The sequence below is a fragment of the Mesoplodon densirostris genome, chromosome 6 (genome assembly GCF_025265405.1).
Source record: "Mesoplodon densirostris isolate mMesDen1 chromosome 6, mMesDen1 primary haplotype, whole genome shotgun sequence".
Lineage (NCBI taxonomy): Eukaryota > Metazoa > Chordata > Mammalia > Artiodactyla > Ziphiidae > Mesoplodon > Mesoplodon densirostris.
This window is the reverse complement of record NC_082666.1, coordinates 1,596,836-1,620,883: the sequence shown is the minus strand read 5'-3', so window position 1 is coordinate 1,620,883 and position 24,048 is coordinate 1,596,836. Positions and strand designations below refer to the sequence as shown.

The 24,048-nt window shown below is 58.5% G+C and overlaps 1 protein-coding gene across 1 annotated transcript in view; it reads right to left on the bottom strand.

Moving 5' to 3' along the window:
- The window catches only part of QSOX2 (quiescin sulfhydryl oxidase 2), a 29,580-nt gene that overhangs the window by 4,736 nt on the left and 796 nt on the right, over window positions 1–24,048 (bottom strand). The window contains exons 2-10 of the mRNA XM_060100812.1: window positions 13,313–13,413; window positions 11,682–11,730; window positions 10,970–11,075; window positions 10,744–10,834; window positions 9,138–9,283; window positions 7,792–7,926; window positions 7,462–7,591; window positions 5,329–5,451; window positions 3,932–4,082 (exon numbers count right to left, since the gene is read on the bottom strand). Coding sequence (XP_059956795.1) covers window positions 3,932–4,082; window positions 5,329–5,451; window positions 7,462–7,591; window positions 7,792–7,926; window positions 9,138–9,283; window positions 10,744–10,834; window positions 10,970–11,075; window positions 11,682–11,730; window positions 13,313–13,413 — 1,032 coding nt within the window. The remainder of the gene's footprint in view (window positions 1–3,931; window positions 4,083–5,328; window positions 5,452–7,461; window positions 7,592–7,791; window positions 7,927–9,137; window positions 9,284–10,743; window positions 10,835–10,969; window positions 11,076–11,681; window positions 11,731–13,312; window positions 13,414–24,048) is intronic.

The window sequence follows — 24,048 nt, the reverse complement described above, 5'->3', positions numbered from 1 at the left end:
GGGGGGATCAAAGCGTGTCGGACTGTTTCCGCTAGAACCGCAGGGCCTGGGGTGGCAGCGAGGGAGCCAGGGACGAGCTGAGCGCCTGACACAGGCCACGGGCCAGCCCCCTGGGTCCTCGCATGGACACGGGAAGAAACCAGCTCCTTCCCAGATGCCCACCGCGACCGCAAGATGGCTGCTTGCTGCCTTGACACTGCACCAGACGCGCTCACCCCAGGAGCAGACGGCCGCCTGTGTCCAGCCGCCGGAGCCACTCCAGGACATGCGCTGGCCCTCAGGAGAACGAGCCAGAGGCCTGGAGCTATTAGGTCTGCCAGGAGCCCCCAGCCCCACGCCCAGAGGTCCGGGCTTGCCCCAGGCCTGAGTCCCATGTGCAACTTTTCCTGCCCTACAAGCAACCCCAGAGGCTTGTGCCGGGGCCGTGGCAGCCACTCATTCGAAATTTGCAGTTGTTTTGCTTTGAAATCCTTGCGAAACACAAGCCCGAATATGAACCAGGCCATAGGAAGAGTCTCCGGGCTTGCTGCCAGCCCCGCCCTGTGGCGGATCTTCCATGGAAGGGACAGTGACAGTCACGGGCTGGTCAGCCGCTGGGGCGCCCTCTGGGAGCGACAGGGTGGCAGGCTGGTGAAGGTCTGCACTCTTTCAAAGAGGCCGATCCTCTCCGTGTGAGGAAACCCTCCAGCATCTACCAGCCACACAGACGGTTTTCACCACTGGGTGTAGACACAGACCCTAACAGGAGGACGATGGGTGCCGAGTAAAGGCCCTGGGAGTGAGGGGCACGACGTCTGAAGAAAGCAATCCCCCCAAGGGCAGGACAGCGCAGCCTGCAGCGCGCTGGAAGGAGGGCCCCTGAGGACGGCGGAGGGGGAGCAGCACGGGCTGGACCAGAGCCCCGTCCAGACAACTAACACGGGGGACGGGGGAGCAGCACAGGGCTGGACCAGAGTCCCGTCCAGACAACTAACACGGGGGACGGGGCGTACGAAGAAGAGACCGCGAGATTAAAACAGATTAAATGTCAGCGGTACAAGAAACCCAGCAAAATAACTGGGAAAAAAACAAGACATGGTTTTGGAGGCTGAATCCATCTGAACAGCAGGCCCTCACGAGCGATCTCTCTCTGTGGCCGGTGCGGTCCTGACGCTTGTCCTCACGGCCCGGGAAGCCGGACCCGCCCGGAGAGGCCTCGTGGGCCGTCAGCCTCGGCAGTCCTGCTTGTGTTACTCAGAGAAGGCCCGAAGCCGCACCCCGCCCCCTGCCCCTGGCTCCCAGTGCTTCCCAGGGCAGCCAGGGGGCACCCAGCCCTGAGGCCATGGGCACATGCTGAGGCCTCACCGTCGGCCGGGTGCTGCTCTCCCAGCTGCGGGCCTTGGGCTGACATCTGCCGTGCCCGGCGGGGTAATCCTCCTTCCCGCGTCCCCCACCGAACCGCTGCACACTCGGGCCACCCTAATCTTTAAAGTGGACAAGAACCATAAACCCCTACCTGTGGGGGATTAGAGGCCGTGGCAGGCTTTTTAGTCGATGGGGTTTAAGCATGCAATAAGGAGAGGAAAAACCTTCCAAGACATAATCCGGGTCTCAGTCTGACCCAATTCTTTCAGCGTGAGACAGACTCCTCGGATATTGCTTCAATTTACGCGACGAAGAGAGAGAACGCTCAAGATCTCTTTGTGTGCTTTGTCATCCGGCTGCCCCCACTCTGCTGGCAGCGGTTCTGCAGGATTTTATACAGCGTCCCGGCGAGGACCTCCTCCCTGCTGTCCCCACCTCCTTCAACGTGTCTCCCTGCTCTCAGCAGAACTCTCCCCACAACTGAGGCTCATGTCTCAGACGTGGGCTCCAACGCTGCAGCCGGCGTCCCGCCAGGCAGTGCTGAGGCTCTGATCTCACTTGCTGTTGGGCTCCCGAGCTTTCTCCTGAACACGCCCTACGTGTTCTTCTGTGTGATTCTTTTTTTTTTTTGCGGTACGCGGGCCTCTCACTGTTGTGGCCTCTCCCGTTGCGGAGCACAGGCTCCGGACGCGCAGGCTCAGCAGCCATGGCTCACGGGCCCAGCCGCTCTGTGGCATGTGGGATCTTCCAGGACCGGGGCACGAACCCGTGTCCCCTGCCTCGGCAGGCGGACTCTCAACCACTGCGCCACCAGGGAAGTCCCTTCTGTGTGATTCTTAAGAGAATTTTCCATTGAAAGCCCACCTCTCCCACTAGACCCTGGAGGAATAGAAATCCAACGTCACCTGGAGCAGGGCCAGGGGTGGTAGAGATGTCTGAAGACGCCACATGCCCCGCTGCTGCTTCTCCCCAACAGGTGGCCTCTATCTCCCCACCGTGAACCTGGGCTGGATGAGACCTGTCTGAGCAACAGGCTGTGGCGGAAGTGATGCCCAGACCCCAAGGCCCCTCCCGGATGTGGCGATGCCCCGTCGGGAGCTGGCGCTGCCTGGGAGCCTGACCTTCTGAGTCTAGACCAGTCAGCCGCCGCCACCTGAGCGAGGCCACAGGTGAGCCCATCCAAAGAGCTGAGCCCCAGAACCATGAGTAAAAACCTGGTGGTTGTTTTAAGCCACGGCGTCTGGGGTTCGTTTGTTACACAGCAAAAGGTAACTCTAAAAGAATTTTACAATTTTACTGGAAAGAATATTGGACGGTGTGGGTCCCAAAACTTCATCTTGACTTAATACAGATGTCAGTGAACCTGAATGATTAAAAAAACAAAACTAGGACTTCCCTGGTGGCGCAGCGGTTAAGAATCCACCTGCCGATGCAGGGGACACAGGTTCGAGCCCTGGTCCGGGAAGATCCCACATGCCGTGGAGCAACTGAGCCCGTGTGCCACAACTACTGAGCCTGCGCTCTAGAGCCCACGAGCCACAACTACTGAGCCCACGTGCCACAACTACTGAAGCCCACATGCCTAGAGCCCGTGCTCCACGACAAGAGAAGCCACTGCAATGAGAAGCTCACACACCGCAACGAAGAGTAGCCCCCGCTCGCCGCAACTAGAGAAAGCCCGCGCGCAGCAACGAAGACCCAACGCAGCCAATAAATAAGTAAATAAATAACAAAATAAAATAAAATAAAGAACTAAAAGCAGATACTCCCATGGCTGTCAGGGGCCTGCTTAAACTGAGAGGCACACGCACAACACAGTCCAGAGAGGATCCAGAACTCCGACACGATTTTTAGCGCTTTGTGTGGGACAAACGTGGTCCCACGTCCTGCAGCCACGTCTGTGTCATCGGCTCCCCTCGTGGGCCTAGTGGCTCCCTTCTAACGAACAAACGTGGCAGAGGTGATGGACTGAACACCACCGAGGGCCCCGATGAAGCCGGCTGCCTATGCGGAGACCACACGGTGAGGAAGGATAGCCCCCCATGTGGGGCGCAAGTGCGGGGAGGGTGTCTCTTCCTCTCTTCCCCACCGTCCCAGGCCAGCACTCTGCACCCAGGCTCTCGGAGACCTGAAGCCGAAGACCCTGGTCAGGCCACAGCTGAGCGCCCGCCCCACAGACGCCATGAGGTAAGGGGTGTGCGCTGCTCCAGGTGCCTTGTCAGAAACGACAGGTAACCGTACACTTCTCCAAATGTGTTTCATTTACTTTCACGTTCTTTAAAGCGAAGAAAGAGGCGCTGACATCGAGAGACGCTCCTGGCCAGCGCTCCCTCACCCCGCCCGTGACTCATGTCCCCAGGGGCCAGCCAGGCACTGGCTGTGAGGAAGGAGGGTGGGGGCTCCGGCTCCGGCATCCCAAGCCGGCACAGGGGCGGAGCGGACCCCCAGGAAAGATGCTCACCTCCACCCTCCGTAGAATGGACCCCGGGCACCCTGAAGGCACGTTACCCTCTGCGTGAGCTTGGGACGGCCCCGGCAGGCAGTAGCGCAGCACCCGTGTCGGGTGGCCCAGGTGGGGACAGCTCACCTGTGCCGTCCAGCGCTTTTGGATGGGTCCCAGCTCGAACAGTCAAAGTGTGGAACAATTTCCACAGAGAACACGTGTAGCCCCTCAGCTCTGGTCGGCTTCCTTGACATCCAACCCACTTTATGTGATTAGTAAGGAATATTCCAGAAATCTGGGGGGGGGGTAGGAAAAAAATAAGAGATAATTGAATTGTTAAAATTAAAAATAGTTGGTGGTGGACTTCCCTGGTGGCGCAGTGGTTAGGAATCTGCCTGCCAAAGCAGGGGACATAGGTTCAAGCCCTGGTCGGAGAAGATCCCACATGCCATGGAGCAACTAAGCCCGTGAGCCACCACTTCTGAGCCTGCGCTCTAGAGCCCATGAGCCACAACTACTGAAGTCCGCACGCCTAGAGCCCAGTAGCTGCAACTGGAGAAAGCCACGTGCTGCAATGAAGACCCAACACAGCCAAAAAAAAAAAAAAAAAGTTGGTGACTGTGGTCAGTCTTGATTGGGCGGTGGTTACACAGGGAGCGCGTCTCTCAAAACTTAACTGTACATCTCACCGTGTGTAAATTTAAATCCAATAACGAATAAATGAGAGGAAAAAAAGTCTCTATTTTACTAAAAGAGTTCTCAAAATATGGAAATGTGGCCCGTTCTTTTCCAGTCTTTGGGGAGAAGGGAAGAGTTCACCTGTGTCCTCATGAAGCAGCACTAGGCAGCATGAAAGACACCCATCTTTTTTTAAAGTTAAAATTAGTTACAATGAGATTTACAGGAGACTAGTAACAAAAAAATTCAATTGTCAGGCAATTCTCCATCTGAATGAATAGGATCTTCACTTTACAAGGAGCGAGCCGGAGGCCGAAGGGCTGTAACAGCCCAGAAGCAGGGCTGCGAACTGCGCTCCGTGGGCGTCCCGGCCCCTCGGTCCCCACGGGTGACTGCACAGGCCCGGCCCCTGTGGGTCTGAGCCCCTGCTCTCGGCCACCTTCCCCGTCACACGGCTCAGGTCCCATGGAGCAGAGGCCAAGGCTAGAAACCGGCGCCCCCGGGGCTGCTGGAATCAGACCCCGGGGAGCCTACGCCATGGAGCCTGTGGCCACAGACGCCGGCCCAAGACCCTGGCTGCACGCCCGGCCTGCACGGCAGCTCGACCCATCGCCTTTATTCACTACTTTTTTAAGTGTGAAATCTAGATGAGTTTACTAAAAATGAAAACAGAAAACAAACCCTAAGGCTTCACTGCCTGACAAAACCCCCATCGTCTCGGTCGGCTGTCTGTCCCAGACCCAGGCAGAGGGAGCTGGAGGTTGCTGTGGAGACCGGGCGGCAGAACCGGGGAGGGAGACCGGCGGCGCATCGGCCGAGGGCAGGCGCGGGGTCCCCCAAGCTCGTCGAAGGGGCTGCCTCACCCGCATCTTGTTGTTGACCAGGTCGAGGACGGCGTCGTAGGGGATCCTGTCCAGGGGCAGGCTGGCCAGCCACTCCTGCAGCGTCTCCAGCAGCTTCCTGACTGGCGGCCGCCCGGGGAACAGCTGAGCAGGGAAGACCACACTCAGGGACCGGTCGGGAAGCGCCCCCCACGGCGCGGCCTGCCAGGGGCGGAGACCGGGCCTGCCCTGCCCTGGACCCACCAGCTGGAGGGAGCAGATGTCTCCAGTCCACCCAGGCTCCGACGGAGCACAGGGGTAGGGGTCTCTGGAGGAACTAGAGTTTCCCCAGAACACAGACGAGGGGGAAGCCCGCACTGGGCCCCATTCCTGCAGCTCCACCGCCGCCCGGCACCCGGGACACAGCCGCTCATCCTCACGCCCGGCGGCCACTTCACGACCACGGACCACACGGCCGCCGGGGGCCTTATTTACCACGTTGTCAAGGGCTTGTGGGCCTTTCTGAAATCGCTGCCTTCTCACTCCACGCCCTCATGGTAATTCATGCCAGTCCCGCCCGCTGTCCTTACACTGCCTCGTCTCCCCCTCTGCCATCTCTGACTGTCAGACTATTTGGAAAAGGCATGCACACCCCTGAGGCTTCCACGCAAACAAGCGCCAGCGCTGGCTAACTACACGTGAACACTCAGGCCGTGCTGGCGGCCCGGGAAGCCTCGAGTGCAAGGATCCCGGCGGTCCTGCAGGCCTTCTGTGAGGAACTTCGATTAGATGCTGCCAGTGAAATGTGCAAATTCAAGGCTGAAAGAGCTCTTAGAAACCTGGGCCGAGACCTTAACCAACACCGGTGCCGAGACAGATGCAGCTGCCCCAGCTGCAGAAACAGCCACAGCGGAAACATCGCATCGTCAACTCTGCAAACTCTGGGGTTTTCCAACACCGGTTACAGAGCGCCATTACCAACGGACCAGCATCTACAGTTTAAGTAACGCGTAGAAAAACTATTCAGAATAATTTATGCTGATCTGACTCACAGGCTCCGCCCACGTGTGGAGCCCTCCAGGGTGACACTGGGCTGGAACGAGGACAGGGAACGCGAGGCACGTGGGCAGCAAGACCCCTGTCCTGACGCGGACGGGCAGGCGGGGGCTCCGACCTCTGCGGGGCGCAGCGTGAGGAGAGCTGCCTGAACAGCTTCCATTTATTCATTTGAAAAAAATGAGGTGACTCCTTATTCCCTTAAACGTAAATTCTACCTCCTGAGTTTCTTCAAAGATCGTACAACGTGAGTAAACTCTGACCAGCAGAAGTGTTGGCTGCGGAGCACCTCGTCGGGGACGGCACACACGTGGCAAGGGAAACCTTTCAGAGTTAAGCTTCCTTATCTCTTAGATAACAATAGGGTTACGAAGGGTGGCCTCTGGAGGCAGCTGGGGCAGCCAGCGCAAGACCAAAGGTGACCAACGGTGACCAAAGGTGACCACGGTGGGCGGGGCGTGCCTAGGGCCTGGGCTATCTCAGAGGTCAGAGAGCAGAAGGGCCACGGCCAGGGCTGCTGGGCCAACAGAACAGGGGCCCAGGTCCATCCCCGGGGAAGAGGGATGACTGACTGCTCCAACCTCTGCCCAGCACAGGGGCTCTGGGCCCAGAAAAAGACCACAAGCCTGGACTTCCAGCTCTGGAGCTAAGAGTTCTTGGCAGGAATGTAATCCCGACAGCCGCACCCCTCTAAACGTGAGCTGACCCAGCAGCCACCACGCCCCCCACCCAGGGCCCACCCGACACGACACCGCGGGCCGCAGCCGTCTCCCTGCCCGGAGGCCCGCCGCTCCCCACCTCTCCTCCCAGCTCCCCGACGCACAGGCCTCCTGCCCACTCCCGCTCACTCCCCGCTCATCCTGCTGGTCCTCAGGCCTTCCCCAGGCACCGCTCGCCCCGAGCCGGCAGGGCCCTCGGGCCTCGGCGCTGCCCTGCATGGTCCCAGCCCCCCGCCCGCCCCCCCGCCGAGTGCGCGGGCACCTCCACGCGGCCAGGAGCTTTGTGCCCCGCAGGCCCCCAGCACACGGCAGGCGTCTGGGTGAGTGGAGGACGGGCGAGGTTGCGTGGTCAAGCCCAGGCTGGCCCGTGCACCCCGGCCCGGTCCAGACGCCCACGCACCTTGGCCAGGACAGTGATGAAGTCCTTGAGTGTCTTCAGCTCGGCCCCGGCCAGGGACCTGCGGGCGGCCAGCTCCACCCTCAGGAGGTGGTGCAGCCCCGATTCCAGGTCAGCCACGTACAGCTTCGACCTGGGAGGAAACACTACAAGGTCAGTGTGGGCGCCTCTCTCTCCACGTAGATTCCCGAGTGCTGGCTTCTACCCCAGAGGGACGCCACCCCGAGGAGACAACGCGGAGAATCCCCGAGTGCCGGCAGGCGGGCTTCTGAACGAGCCGCCCTGCAGTGACCCCTGGACCCCCAGCCACACATTCCAGGCAGCTTCACTCACCTGTCAAATTCCCTCCAAACCACGGCTTCAGAGTTGTCTTCTTTGCTTGGTTTTTCAGGCAATGAAAGCGATTTCTTCCTCACATCCGGCAATGACTTCAAATAAGAGGAGAAAAACGATCGGAGAGGCTTCCCGCTACAAGAAAGGGGAGGGCAGGGCGCGGGCTCAGAGGCGGGCTTCGGCGGCCTGGCCCGTCCGCAGGCGCCTTGTGGCCCCAGGTTCAGAGCAGCCCTCCCTCCGTAACTCCGGGGTGATGTGCACCACCCAGCCCAGCCATTCTCTGGGCATCTACTGCAGGTATCTTGGGCGGAGCGGGATGGTGGCAAAGCCCGGGCCTCGGGGAGCTGGCCCCCAACCTGAGAACGTAACATCCCCACCAAACAAAAATGAATCGTATACTACGCTGGTTTGAGCATCTGCCAAGATCAGCTTTATCCAAACTGTGGTTTCGACATCCTCTGCCCACAGGCTGCCAGCTCCGCGTGGGGCGTCCGGAGTCGGGCGGGGAGGGGGAAGGAGCGCCCGGCCCCTCCTCACAGCCCGGTGGCTCCTGAGCACTGCGGAGTGGCCCCTCCACTGGCGGGGAGTGGAGGGCTGTGAAGGCCGTTACTGTGCCCTCCCCAGGTAGCTCAGGGTTCCCCAAAGGGTCCAGAGATTATTTTCATTCCCCAAAGGAGAACGCAGCAGTTATTGGTAAAAATATCAACGTCATCTTATGTTGAGGTTGTAGAGATGACGCTTTGAATGTAAAACAAGCTTTTTTCTTCAAAACAAGATGGCAGTTTGTTCAAGGAAGGTCTGCTGTAGGGCCAGGCGCCCCAGGTAAGACCTCCTGGCTTACCCTGAATTCCATTTTTTTCAAAGAATAGAAAATACACTCAAGGAACTACGGCGTGCTTGAGGCTCCTGGGGGCGGCGCCCTCGGTGCCCCAGCTAAACTTCCCAGAGGCCGAGACAGGAGCCCAGAGGGAGGAGAGCATCCGCCTTCTCGCCGCCATGTCCACACGCGGTGCCTCGCCAAGAGCTCCGGGGACGCGGGCGAGGCTGGCCTGGGGCCTCCAGCCTGAGGCTGGGGGGCCAGGCAGGCAGCTCACCTCCCCAGCTGTGACGCTCTCCCAGCCTCGACTCAACTCGCTTCCTCTTCAGCCAAGCTCATCTTACGGGTGTGCAGGCACCCAGCGCAGAGGCGGGCGGCATTTTGAGGACGGTGCTGCTGGTGTCAGCAAGGTGAGCGCCCGTGCGGGGCCTGCAGCCAGTCTCCCCCACCACCCCACACACCAGTGAGCGCCCAGGGGCTGGGGGTGTCGGTGGCGTCCCAAACATCCCGGAAGCCAGACTCTACTTACACGGTAACTAATCCGTGGGACCCGTTTGGGTAAATCAAGTAACACGAGGGGACGGAATAAACACCGAGCTTCTGCAGCAAGGCTTTATCCCAGCCCAGCGCTCTCTTCACCTCGATGTTCTCGTAGGGAATCAGGTCTAAGATCACCTAGGCAACGAGAAAGTACGGTCACCTTCGCTGTGGACGGCAGGGTCCTCCGGAAATGGAACTGACGAACGCAGCTTCTTACAGCATCGCGGCTCATCCCCTCTAAGCCGGACCACCGACATCCCTGTTCTGTGGCACTTTCAGGCCCCCGACTGTCGCGCGGCAGGAACTACAGCCTCCTCACCGAGCCGACCGTCAGAGGGGCCTGTGCTGTGTTCCGCACGCACCCTCTAAGGCCCTCAGTCGTCAGACACGGACGGTCAGCCCCACGCGAGCTGGGGCTGCGCCCCGGCCTCCAGCTTCCCCTCCACCCTCGGGGCCTGCGCTGGGAGGCTGACGGCGCCCCCGGTCGGCCGTTCCTCCCTCCAGAGCTGCCCGGTCCAGGGCTGCTGAGGCTGAAGGTGCAGTGGTGGGGGGCAGTGGCAGGGGGACCCCCGGGTGGCATCTCAGGAGCTAGAGGAGTGTGAAAGACGAACAGCAAGCCCCGGGCGTGCCACCCGGACAGTCGGGTGCGGAGCCACCTCTCTCTCAGGAGCGACAGAGCCGTGTCCCAACCAGAGGCCTCGCTGAGAGCGGGAACCAGGCACCCGCCCGGCAGCCAAAGCCCCACTGGGACCACCACACTTCCTTCCCAGAGCCCCGATCTCGGAAGAACAGTCGAGAGGCCAGCAGAGAGGGAGAAACATGGCACCCGGGGCTAAGTTTCGGAGTGAGGTGTCTTCTCTCATCCCTAGGAGACCTCAGGGTAAAGAATCCCTGTCCTCCAGCCCGGCTCCTGGCACCTGGATTTTACTGAGACTTTGCCAAAGGCAAGGGCTTCAGACCCACACATGTGAAGTGATAATAAAGCAAAGATTCACGACAGAAACACTGTTTTACAGAATCTGGGATTTGGCAGGAAAGTTGGGAGTTCAGATACAGCAAAGGAAAAGTCTTGATCATAACGCCTAGGAGGGCTTCCCTGGTGGCGCAATGGTTGAGAGTCCACCTGCCGATGCAGGGGACACGGGTTCGTACCCCGGGCCGGGAAGATCCCACGTGCCACGGAGTGGCTGGGCCCGTGAGCCATGGCCGCTGAGCCTGCGCGTCTGGAGCCTGTGCTCTGCAACGGGAGAGGCCACAACAGTGAGAGGCCCGCGCACCGCAAAAATAAATAAATAAATAACACCTAGGAAAGAGAGAATGACCTCAGGGAAGACGCGCGTCCCGAGTCTGCTGCGAGTCCTTCCTGGCCCCGCCCTGGGGGACCAGGCCCCCCACCCAGAGGACCAGGCTGCACTCAGGAGCTGCTTCCCCTCCCCCTGGAGGCAGATCCTCGCCCCAACAGTCTTCTCTGTAACCAGTGCGTCTGCTGAATAACGCAAACGCCAATTCCGAGAATACAACAGATCAGGAGACGTAGTTACTGCTACACAGGAATCTGATCACAGACCCGACACTGGAAGAGGCGCAGACAGTACCTCGCGTCCAACGTAGGAGCTGTTGCTTTCAAATAAGACAGCCACGTAACGGCCGCCGCTGTTGTCAATGAGAGAAAGAACGTCCCTGGGCCTTTTAAGAGGAAAAGAGGCTTTTAGTGCTTTCAAGGCCATAGTAGACCAGTGCCCACGTCACTTAACGCAAGTCGCTACTTTACAAAATTAAACTCAGCTTGCAGCGTGCCACCTTTTTCACAGCACTACGCACCGAATGGGGTCCAAAAACGGGCACCCGGGAGGCCTGCCTTCGTCCGTGTGGCTCTGCAGGAAGTCAATCATCGTGTGCCTCACGGTCTGCGGCTCTCTGTCCGGCCCTGCAGGGCGGCACCCACCGTCACGGCCGCATCTGCCTGCCGAGCGCCCGGCCCACCCCAGGGCCCCGATGGTGCGAGCGCACTCGGCCGTGGATTCACACGCCAGGAGGCCTCTCAGCAACCAGCATGGGAATCGGTGAGCTCCAGGGACACACGGCCACGGGGGGGCGCCCCCCACACACGCACACACACGCGGCGTGGAGACAGAGGCATGTGTCCATCTATACCAAGTTCAGAGGCAGGCAGACTGCCCTCACTGTGGGCTCCCAGGGGGAGCTGGTGGGGATCACTGACAAAAATGCATCGGGGTGCCCTTGTGATGTGTGCACTTCTCAAACTTTTCTTTTTCCCAGAAAGGTTTACTTAAGAAAATAAATTTCACCACCGTATTTGCCAAGGAAGGCAAAGCACAGAAGAAAGAATTCTCGCTGAAACTAGGACCCTTTGAACCCTTACAGGAAAGAAAGGGCCGATAGTGCCGACGTAAATGTGCCAAAGACGGGGTGAGGGGCAGACCCAACCAGGGCGTGTTCTACTCTCACCTGAATAGATTTATCTAAGAGGGAAGGAATCTAGGACGGTAGAATAGAACACTTAGGTCCTTACCTTTAAAGTCTTCTCCAGTTGTAAAGTCCTTTGCAAATGCTTTAAAATACTAAGAAGAAAAGCAAAGAACAAATAAGAAACAGCCTTGCCTGGCGTCTGTGTAAACGTTTAATCTTTAGGCAACAAAATGACCATCATCTTTGAGAGCTTTAGTCCCTTTTTTCCAGAAACTTCACGTTGACTGATGACGAACCACACTTCTATGTGTTTCTGTGGATGACAGTGTTTCCCTCCGGGTTCACGAGTGGCTGCTCAGTACCGACCGGAGCCCTGCTGTTTCCATTTTCTGCCCCAGCAGGGCTGGAACTATGGCAGACAGCGCGTCCCCTAAAGGCTCCTGGTGCTAGGTGTTCACGGTATGTCCGCTCAACGACACAAAAACTCCTAGGGACGAGGGCAGGCACTATACCAAGTGTCTTTGAGCAGAACAAAAGGATTTTACATCAAAATTAAAAACTTTCTTCGTTAAAAGACACGGTAAAGACAGTGGAAACAGTGACAGGCTGGGTGCTGACACCCCCGGACACGCATAGCTGAAGGAGGGCTAGTGTCGGGAAGACACAGGACTCCTGTAAATCAGTCAGAAAAGCACACACGGGGGAGAGGAAAACGGGCAAATGACACCAACAGACAGGGCCACCCGTGGAGTAGTGATCACTCCCTGTCACGCGTCAGCAGGGAAGGGCCAGCACCGCACTCCAAGCCGGCGCCAGGCGGCACAGGACACACACGTGAGTGCCCACGGCAGCTCAGGGCCTGCGGCGGTAAACCGTGCTGACGGCGGACCCCAGCCCCACCCGGTGTGCGGGTGATTCTAGCAACGTCCTGTTAGGAAAAAGAGGAGGCCAGAAGCTCACACACAGCACACAGAGCTCTGTGTGTAAAGCTGAAACAAAATAAGACAGGAAAATAAAACAGGAACATGTTTCGACACGGAGCTCAAGGGGAGGGTGACTCTGGTGGGGCTGGGGCACCAGGCCGACCAGTGGGCGCGGCCCAGCCATGGGACAGATGCATGGCTGTCACCAGGTCAACACTTAGGGCAGGAGCATCTGACGCTGTGCCACAGAGAGCATGGGATGTGAGGGCTGAGAGGCAGGGGGGTCTCCAAGCTTCTCAAAGGTCACTTCCAAAAGCTCAGCTTTTTTCCTGAGATGTAAAGTCACCGTGATGCGCTCGGGTGCAGGCGAGTGACCGCACACGTGCGCACACAGACCTGGGTCTGCTTCTCAGCTTCCAGTCCGCCCCCTAGTGGGAGAGACTGGGACAGGCCTGTCTGAGGGACAGCCGTGCCAGGCACCCGGCCGGGCAGGCCGGGCACACACCAGCACCCAGACCCATCGCCGCACGTCGACGGCTGGAGGCCTCAGACAGGCTCTCAGGGCAGCTCCCGGCCATTCCCCCACCTGCAGGCCTCACCCCCCTCCCCTCGCTGGGTGTGAGCGGGAGCCGCGGGTACAATCCCACCACAACACGGGCAACCCAATGGGGTGGAAGGAGAGGCGCCCCTCTGCAAACAGAATCCCCCCTACGTTTCAAGACGCCCGCCCCAAATGCTGAAAATGCAGCAATTACATAGCTGGTGGGTTTCAACTTACAGCCGCCGCCACGCGGAGGGAGGAGGTACTCACCCGGAAGGTGGGGTAGAAGTGGATCTCGTAGGCGCGGCACACCTCGTGGTTCTTCTCTTCCGCACAGTCCAGGGCGGCGACTCGGATGGCAGCGGCCCAGTCTGAAAAGCAGGAGTGACACCGTCAGTGCGGCCCCGTCCCCACGGTCCACCCAGGCCCGCAGCCTCGCGGGCCATCCCGCAAGCCTGTCCACGCTCGGGACAGTCCTGAGCTGAGCTGGGAAAGAGGACGGGACCCTCATCGCTGACGGCAACACGGCAAAGCGCTGTTTGGCGAACCTGCAAATCGCCCCGCGGCCTCCTAGGTCTCCTAATTAAACGACCCCAAGACGGATGAGAGCGCCGGGAACAGAGGGCTGCCATCAGCCCGTGGCCGGCCCTCCGTCAGGGACACCGAGCCAGCGTTTACAGTTTAACTGGACGCGCGTGGTCCAGGCCGTTTAGCCAGAACGTTCCTGTGCACTCACTCGAATGACAGGAAAGGCCGGCAGCGTCCGGCCACCGGTCTTTCAGGCCAAAGACACAGCCAGCTGTGTGCACACACCAAGGAGGTGTTTCGCCGAGGCCCCTCGCACACCCTCAGACACTGCTGCCGTTCTTGGGAGAAAAGGATCAGTTTCACGTATTTTTTTCCCACCTTTAATGGCAACACTTAACCAGCTCACAGCTGAGTCTTGTTTCACTCAAACCCTGAGCCCCTTCCCAAGGGTGCCAAGTGGGCCTCCGCCAGCCAGTTGTTTCAACATCACCGACCACGCGCCTCCAAAGGGAAGAGCTTCTCTCCCAGCACAAGTGTCCTCCCGGCACCACACCAACACAGACCAACGTGCTTCAACAGCAACAAACAACTGGTCGGGAGTCCAATTTCCTAACTGTCCCATTTTAGCTTACTTTGTTTAAATCGCGTCCAAACAAGCCTGTCTTCTACACCCGCGGTCTCCCAACCATCTGGATTTTGTGCCTGCCCCCTGCCCCCGGGTTTTCTGTAAGCATGCGGACCTAGCTCTCAGCTTTGGGGGACAGCAGTTCCCAAGTGGTGTGGCATCCTTCCAACAGGAGATGGGGGGCCTTTGGCTGCCTTCCTTCTTACTGACACCCGCCCCCCCCCGCCCAACACTTTAATTCCCGAGGGTTGCAGGCCAGACGGCGGGCGGGGCAGTCTGTACAGATGAAGCTGTGCCCTGGAGACCCCAAGGCGTGGCTCACCCAGCGCTAAGGGCGGAGCTTGTCCCTTCGGTCACCAGCTTCCAAGGAGCGGTCTCCCAGCATCCTCCAGTGAGGTTTTCCCTTTAAAGATCTGCTCCCTTTCTCTGGACGGTAAGATTCCCAAACGTTTCCTGGCTCCTCGTCTACAGGGGGATGGACTGCAGGGGAAGCAGGATGAGCTGGCGGCCTCTGCAGACACACAGAGGAGCAGAGAACCACCCGGGCAGGACTGGCCGGAGGGGACGGGCCAGGGACGGGCAAGTCCCGCTAGCTGCCTTCTGCACCATGTGACTCCTGAGTGGGAACTGACAACGGTCCATCCCCGAGGCACTGGTGAGTTCCGACAGACACCACCCATCTAAACGAGTCATTTGGTTATAAATCACACCAAACGGGTTTTCTCTGAGAGTTGCTAAGACCTGAGACTTCAGAGGTTGTATTAAAAGCATGCCTGGAAGGAGAGAGAAAATACTGCCCGTCACTAAGTATTATACAAACATGACGGCTTCTACATATTAGCATTCAATCATTACTTTTTTTCTGCCTCATATACCATTTTTGCTTAAAAATACATGCCTTTGGGACTTCCCTGGCAGTCCAGTGGTTAAGATTTCTGCCTTCCAATGCAGGGGGTGCAGGTTCGATCCCTGGCTGGGGAGCTAAGATCCCCCATGCCTCAGGGCCAAAAAACCAAAACACAGAATAGAAGCAATATTGTAACAAATTCCATAAAGACTTCAAAAATGGTCCACATTAAAAAAAATTCTTAAAAAAAAACCTTTTTCCTCTGTAATTATACAAAATATTTACCGACCTTAATATAATGCAAAGAATCAAGTAGAAAACAAAAACAAAAAACAAAACCAAAGTTCTGCTTTCACAATCAATGACCGAACAGTGTTCCACTTAATGTGGCCTCAGTGAAACCGGTTCATCTCGAGGCCATTTAAATGGATGGAAAACTAAAATCACAGAGCCCTCTCGAATCCCAGGTCACATCTTTCTGGAGTCTCCAATTACAAGGACCTAAGGAAGAACAGTTAATACTCTCATCCACTTCGTGCGGCAGAGGCCCAGACGCAGCACAGGGTGCACGGCTGGCAGGTTGCTGGGCTCCCAGGGTCACCTCCGTCCCGGCGGCCAGGCCGTGGGCGTCCTCGCCACCGCGCTCCTGCTACCCCCTCCCCGGCGCACAGACACAGGGCTCAGGGCTTACTGAGAATCTCCGTGGCACACTTTCACTGCATCTTCAAAAAAAGTGCTCTAGGACCCAGAGAGAAAGAAAACGGAAAATTGCTTCAAGAGCTGACATTATGCGCACAACGGAGCCGGCCCCGGACAGAAAAAGCCGTTCACGAGGGCGCAGTTTTCATGGTAGGACTTGGGCCCACTTTTTTTTCAGATTTTTCTTAATAAGTATGTGTTACTTATAAACATAAATGTAGAAAACGTGGGAACCTCAGGGTACTTGCGGGGTCCGCGGGTTACGCGTCTGTGCACCGCAGGCCGCGTGTCCTGCTCCTCAGCTTGCACCTCCCAGGATTCCCGGCGCAGGAGGCCGCAAACAGCACCCAGCATGGCTGCCGCACGCGGCCGCAGGGAGAGGAGGCCGCAGGCCCGGGTGCCGGCCCTCCCAACTCTAACACGGCGCTGGCTTCACGCAGGGCCCCGCTTCAACAGGTCCGCGACTGCAAACGAGAACCGCGGGCTCCACGGGCTGCTCGGCCCGCAGAGCCGGATCGGGGCCCGGCGCCCACCCCAGCCCGAGACTCTGCCCGGCCAGCGTGGGGACGCTGGCCCCACCACAACGCGCCCGGCTCTCAGCCCACAGGACACAGTCCTCAGGCGGACACTGTCCTCTGAGTGGCCGGCCACGTTCTTCCTCAGTGTCACACACGTCTCCTCCTCACAGAGGCCACCCCTGGCCCTACCCAGGAGTGGTCACCAGGGCAAGAGAAGCCCCGCCAGCCTCTCTTCCCAAGCGGAGCACGTTCACAGGTTACGCGCTGTGGGGCCTGCTTGGCGGGCAGCTGGCTGTTACGCAGGAGGGGCCTGGAGCTCCGCCCGAGGTCCAGTTGGCTTGGTGGCTCCAGAGCCCGCGGCCCGCCGTCCAGGCAGGCAGAGCAGACGCCGCACCCGAGGCGCCCGGCCCGCCCTCCACCGCAGCGGAGGGTCCCACCAGGGTCTTCTCCCCGCTTGCTCCTGCTGCCTCCAGACGAAGACGTGCCCCACTTCCAACGCAGCGCCCCTGACGCTGCCACCCCAACGCCCGCCCCCAGACCCTCAGACGGTCACGCTCCACGCGTGACGAAGCAGCCGTTTCCTCTGCTAACTTCTTTCAAGCCTCTGCACAGTGCGGCCCCTTCTTCAACGTACAGACAATCCTTGTACTCCCGACACACCCCACACCTTCTCTTCACTAGACGTGGGCCACCCCAGAGGGCAGGAAGCCGTTCGCGAGCGTGGCACCCCACCTCGACCACAGGACGCAGCCACGTCACGGGCCTGAACGCACGGACGGAGCAGAAGGGCCTGGCACTCCACCCACAGCGCCACGGCCGGCCGGGCCCGACCCGCACGATGCACCTGTGGTACGAGGGCCGCTGTCACCTCCTCCATCCCGCTCGGGACTCACAGCTCTCGAGGCAACTCTGCTGCTCGTGACCCCGGGCAAGCCTCACGGCCAAGCCTGGGATGCGACCGTCTCCCGTCCTGCTTTACCGGTGGGGAAGCAGCTCAAAGTCCCCACAGGATGACCGAGGGGGGCCGGGCATTCTGCCCTGGAGCTGTGCCAGGCTGGACCTTTGGGCAGTAGCCGGGAAGGCCGAGGAGACCGCCAGGCAGGGAATCTCCCCACCTCCTGTTACATTCATGACACACAGACCTTGAGCTCGCTTTTGTTTTTGGCCGCGCGGCACGTGGGATCCTAGTTCCCCGACCAGGGACCGAACCTGCGCCCTCTGCAGTGGAAGCGCAGAGTCTCAACCGCTGGACCTCCAGGGAAGGCCCAAGCGTGCTTTTCTACTAAGTCTCCAGGCAGGGCCGCCCGCCCTCAACTGGCAGGTCACACTCGTCCAGCTCAGCGTCCACTTGCACCTTCCCAGTGAAAAGGTGGAAAATTCTTTTTGGCCTGACGCAGGGGATGCTCGGGTGGGGAAACAGGCTTTGCTGGGGGTGGGCACCCGCATGCACCAGCACCCTGGGAGCCCTCCTGGGAGGGAGTCAGTGTGCACCCACCATCCCTTCAAGCTGGGACCGGGCCGCCGCCCTGAATGGACCCCAAAGGTCCTCCAGCCTCACTGTGTCCCACCCCAGTGCGGCAGGCAGTGCTGGACAGCATAAGGATGCCCGGCTGGAGGCGGAGCGTCCAGCCCACACCCGTTCTGCCACCAGGCTTCGAGGAGCCAGGAAACTTAGGAGTCTCTTTGTGCCTGTGTCACCCCAACTGTAAAACAGAGACCCTAGATTACCTCTTCCTACTCAGGTTTTTCAGCCTCCAAAGCGCCTTCAAGTGTCCCAGGCACCCAGGAGGTAGACCCAGCCCTTCAAAATAGGGTACAACTGCCAGTGGCTTCAAAATGAAAAAGAAAAAGAAAAAAAAACCACCTTGGTCTTCCCCAGGTTTTTAACCAATTGCTTATTCCCAGCATAACAGTGAAAAGTTGAGGTGTTACCTGAAAAAGCAAGGGTGCCTCAGGAGCAGTCCGACCGTGCTGAAATGCTTTGTGGGATGTTTAAGAAAAACGTACGCCGGCCTAGTCTTTCCTTGGACATCTCTAATAGATGAAATGCTTGGTAAATTTACTAGCATGAGGGTTCCCTATGCTGCATCCATCCTAAGTCAGTATCAGGGTGTAATTTTCAAAAAGCTAAGAGCATGACTCATACACTGCAGAGGGAACAGGTGTCACACATGCCCTTGACCTGGTTACTGAAGGACCCGTTCGGGGTGAGAGAGGACCAAGCACATGGCCACCAGCACCAGCCCAGCTGAGACAGCTGGCCAACGCCAGCAGGGTTCCCTTTCCCACTGGACAGAAGCGATTTGCATCTCTGCCCGATCAGGTCTGTGAGTTCACTGCAGCCTGAGTCTGAACTAACAGTCATTCAGCAAAGGTCAAACACAGGTACACCCCCTGGACTTAGCCCTTGGGGAACCTGGGGATGAGGCCACATGACACTGAGAGGACACGAGTCCCACCCTTCTGTCCAAGTTTTAAATGTGTCTCAACAGCAGGATGTGGAAGAAAACTAGCCCGACTGGGCAGTGCCTGGCCAAGGGCAGGAACGGCAGCTGGGCCTGGAAACGAACGCGACAGTGACGCCACAGCGCCTCGGGCCGCCAGCTGTTTCACTTGGCAAGTCTGGGCCAAACCCCATCTACCCCAGAGTGCATTCCACCTGGAAGGCCGTCCTTCCTCCCGTTCACAAACTGGACGCTACCTCCCAAACACCTGAACGCTCTGGAGGACAGGCGCTACTACCCTCCACAACCCACCCCCCCAAGCCCGTCAGCCCCTCACGAAGTGAGCTGGCGCGGGGTGGGGCACCTCCCTCCCCCGCAGCACTCCCGCCGGCCAGTGGGGCTCTTGCCCTCAGTCCTCCAGGGAGCAGCCAGGGATCCTCCAGAGGAAGCAGGTCGTGCGGCCCAGGCTGAAAGCTGCTCCTCCTCTGCTGGCCAGGAGGAGGGAGAGCACGGCTCCCCCGGCCCCTTTCGGAGCTGGACCCTCTGGGCGCGCCCCGACCCTGCCGTGCCCCCACGTGGCGGGCCCCTCGCTCAGCGGCCCTGCCCTGCGCCGCTCCCGCCGCCCCGCTCCCCTTCCCAGGACTTACCCCTCCAACCCCCTGCCCATGCTGCCCGCTTTCTGTTCGCTGTCCGCACCTCCCCCCAAGGACGGGGTCCACGGGAGAGGGAACCACTTGGATTAACGCACAGCCGAAGTCCGACGCTGCTCTGGCAGGGCACACGCTGGTGGGCAGAGGACAGCCCCCTGCCCGGCCCGAGGGCGGCCGGGGCTCCACTCCAGACGGCGCGCCCCGTCGAGGCGGCAGCCTGGGGCGGGGCCTGCCCACATCTCACGCGGCCTTTGTCCACCTTTGAAAAGAGCCGCGGGAAGGCCCGGAAGGAGGCAGATGAGGGAGAATTTCGGTTATAGAGGCGCCAGCAGCCACTGCAAGTATCCCAGCAGATGGACGGCATTCACGCCACACAAAAGGGAGACAGTCTATTTTATCAAATAAAATGCAAACCACTTCAGAGGTTGAGCTTCGGGGTCTTCGCCCATTCAGCTGGTACCCTCCCCTCCTCCTGCCTCTCCCACCTGTTGGGACCCCACCACACAAAGGAGAGAAGCGCTCTAAACCGAATGTAAATTGCCTGCTTTCAGGACAAGACAGCATCAGCCACCCACAACCAGACATGGGGGTGAAGCGCGCCAGCTGCGAGGCAGGGAGGCCGCCAGGGCCTCCACAGGGAGCAGCGGTGAGGCCCGCGCCCGTTCCCCACTCCCACTCATGGGCCCGTCTGTTTTTAGTACCACAGGCTTAAAAAATACTTGTGAAACAATTAAGCTTCTATACACAGTAGACTAAAATTTATTTCAAGTTTCCTTGTCAAGTAACCACATTACTTAACCTAACAGGATTAAACTTTTCACCATTACTTGTCAAGTTCTAATAAAACATCTATAAAAGTCTGATTTATGGTCAAGCAACAACTGGTTCTAGAAAATGATTACAGTACAGATTAATTCACCTCCGAGGCTTAAAAGGATGCGACCGAGTGTAGTGCTTAAGGCCCAGCTCCATTACGGCCTCCTCTTCCTCCTCATCCTCGGGAAGTCAGGGGGACGCTGGGGTTTCTGATCCCACATTCCAGCTGCTGGAGGACGTTCTGGTCCCTGCATAGGCCCCTTCCTGGACGAGCAAAGGGCTTTTTAGATAAGCTCCCAGTGCAAGCTGCAGATCAGGACACACATGCCTAGGCAGAAACTAAGCCTCATGCTAAGGAGCACGCGTTATACACGAGCCCCCCAGAGTAGCCTGGAGTTGGGCGCCCTGCTTCAGCCTCACCACGGGGCAGACGGCCGGGACTGGGTCTCAAGCATCCTTTCATCCCCCGAGTTCACCCGGTGTGGTTAAGCCGACACTGTACGTGGTCCCAAGGGCTTTGCAGTGAGCCCACTGGATGCGGACGGGCTCCTGCTGGCTGGAGGCTGTGCTTCACGAGGCAGGAAAAGCTCCCAAGACGGGTAAGGTCCCTGACTCGCCCGTAAAGCCCAGGCAGGGCCGGCGGCATTTACCACCAGGGCTCCTTCACTCAATGTCACGGGCTTCACACAGCGGCGGTGTCCCTCTGGACCTGGTCGCAATGACGTCTGGGTCTTGCAGACAAGTCTTGGTGGCGGGAGCCCACGACAAGCTTTGCTGGGCCCGTGACGGGGGAGGGAAGGGGGCGCCCCTGCCCACCCACCTCTCTGGGGTCCAGGTGAGCTCCCCTTCCATCAGCACCCCCTCCTCCCTCAGCCCTGTCTCCTTCTGCGGTGCACAGGTAATGACCCGGGGGGAACACCAGGTGGTCTAGTTCACGTCCACGAAGCCTGCCGCCATGCTGACCAGGAGACCGCTGGTGATGAAGAGCTCACCGGGAGGGGAGACCAAGCCCCGGCAGCAAGAAGGGGCCCGGCTGTCCCCGCAGATGCCAGGAGTGAGCCGTCGGGGCTCTGGTGCCCCAGGCCTGCCACTCAACCGTGTGACCACACGTGGGTGACAGGAGAAGGGGTGTGCGGCGGGTGCCTGCCTGCCAGCTCCGGGGCGCCCCTCTGAGTCTCTCATCAAGAATTCTGGGGCCAATGACAGAAAACCTGCCCCCGCTTCCCTGGCGCTCTTCCCCAAAGACAGAGAGGAGGAGAGATGGGCCGGGACAGACAGCAGGACCCGGTGGTGCTGGCGGGGACGCTCCTCGCCTTGATAAAGGCTCCGCGGCTCCGTCTCGGTGGTGGCGGGCTGCCCCCCCCCCCAGGTGTCTCAGCTCCCACCTCAAAAGGACGTGGCATCACCAACGGAGCTCACAGCACAGCTCCGGGCAAAGGGACTTTCAGGGACACAGCAAGGGTTTGTTCTGCGAAGGACTTAGAAGCGACAGGTCTGAGCCAGATCTACATAAACGCTGGGAGGACAGTTGGCACCCAACAGTAGATCTTTTGTTTGTTAAGCCATCTTCTGAGAAGGAAAAACAATTATTTGTAAAATCTTGAAAATATCAGTGAAGAGCTGAAGTTCAATCCAAATCTTTTAGGAAAACAAAGGTGTCCCTAAGCTGTGCACAGAGAGGCCCTGCCGAGCGGAGGAGTCCCGCCTTCTGCAGACCCCTACCCACTCTGAGCAAGTGGAAGAGGCCACTGAGGAGGTGCTCATAGGGGGACAGCAGGGGAAGCAGGTGCTCCTCTAGCTCAGTGACCGCCCCCCACCCAGGCAATCTCAGGCCAGGGAGGAGAGGCTGTACTGTAACCACCCACCTTCTAGAAGCCACACTGCTGTCGAGACTGGGGTGGGGGGCAGATGGGACAAGCTGGCTGGACACTGCATTTCAAGAGGGGTAGGAAGAGGCACCCAACGGGCCTAGTCCAAGGTCTGCGTGCCCCGGGGACTCACTGGACACTCCAGTTCACCAGTGACGGAGCCGGCCCAAAGCAGTGACAGCGGGAGTGACAACCGCGCTCAGACTGGACCCTGTGGGCGCTGGGCGCCCCCTCCTCTGTGTGATGGCCCGCGGCCAGAAGGTGGCGCTGGGCAGAGGGGCTGCGCGAGCCTCCTCAGTGAGGGTGAGGGCAGTTCTTCCCAACGCGTTCCACGGGGACTTCGGGAAACGAGGCACCGGAAGGGCCCTGTGGCCAGTGACGTGGGACCCCAGGGCCAAGTAACGGGTTCCTTTACTGGGGAGTTCTCGTGTGTGGACAGCCACGAGGGGGTATTTCGTAAGCCACGCTTCCGCCCCCTTTGCCCACAGGCCCATTCCTGCAGTTGTCCTGCAGGGTTAGTGTCCCTGAGCACAGAAATCCTCCACCTCCGGGACTTGTGCTGACAGGACGCCAGGCCTCACGCCCAGAGCTTCTGATCCAGCAGGCCTGGGCTGGGCCGGCAAAGTCCGCAGGTGAGCTCTCTCTGGGGACCCCAAGTGCCAAGGCTCTGCCTCCAGTTAGAGCTGGTGCTCGGGAGCTCCCCCGGGGAAGTTTGGCTCTCAGGACCCCCCGGCCGCCGCTCCCCTCACCCTGCCCCTGCCCGCCCTGTCTTTCGAGCCTGCCGTCTTTCACTCAGCCACATGTCCTTCTGTCTCAGGCCTGCTCTTCCTGCTTTGACTTGTAGGATGTCCAACTCATTTAAGATAACCTTATTTAGCTAACAGTTAAGTTAATCGCACCATTAGGTATGGGTTTTACTCGTTTCAGTTCCAAAAATAACTTTCCTTCTGAGTTCCAGGGACAATTTTCAAGGCTCTTTACATGCTGGTTCAACTATGAAATAGTTTGCGACACTCAAAGCTGGTTTACAATCATGAAATAGTTTGCGACACTCAAAGCTGGTTTACAACATTTATATCTCAGACACTAAACTGAAAAAATCAAAATATGCACAGAATAGGTGACAAACGTCTTGCCAGAGCTACCCGCATTTTAATTGACCTGTGTTTCTGCCGCGCAATGACAAAAGAGAATTGCAAAGTCCTCTGTTTGGCGTCAAAGCAAAGGCTTAAAAAAAAATAACCTACTAAGGAGTAAAATGTCCGTTTCATAGCCTCTGATTTCAGTTCTGACCATTGCCAAACACTAGAGACTCAAGAAAACATTAGATCAAAGAACAGACCCTCTAGAATCAACAGGCCCCAACACCCTAAGGCAAAAGGAGATGCATCTAAAAATAATAATTTACAATCGTGCACAAAAGCGCTATTCAGACTTTTTTAAAGTTTCCTTACGAGTCTGTCTAGATATGAAAAAAATCACAACAGGGTTGGATGTAAAACTTAAGTGCAGGAAGAGAACCCAGCAATTTGGTACTCTCTTGCCCACTGAAATACATAATTAGAGGTCAGCTCAACCTCAGCCAGAGCCCTGCCAAACCTCGGTCTTGCTGGAGACCAGCTCCCGCTGCAGAGCCCTTCGCGTTCCGTTCTGCAGCGCGGCCAGCTTGCAGGGAGGCCGCAGCACAACGCCTGACTGGCTACAACTCTGCCGTTTACAGCCGACAGCTCGGCGACTGAGTAGCGATGTGCAACATGACAAAGGTGCCAAACATCGATAAACTGTGGGAACATAACCAGACGTTTGGTGGGTGACAGATTTATCCAAGGCTGCATGTCCATGAACAAGGAACCAACCAATGAAATGCTTTGAAGGTCTTTTTCTGCTTCTATAGAGAAGTCTCCAGCGTAGTTGGACATCTATGTTGTGGACACTCTGAGTATCCACCATATGCTCAGCTAACCAAACCTGAAGAGGATGAAGAAGGACTCACAGGGAAAGCGGCCTGGAA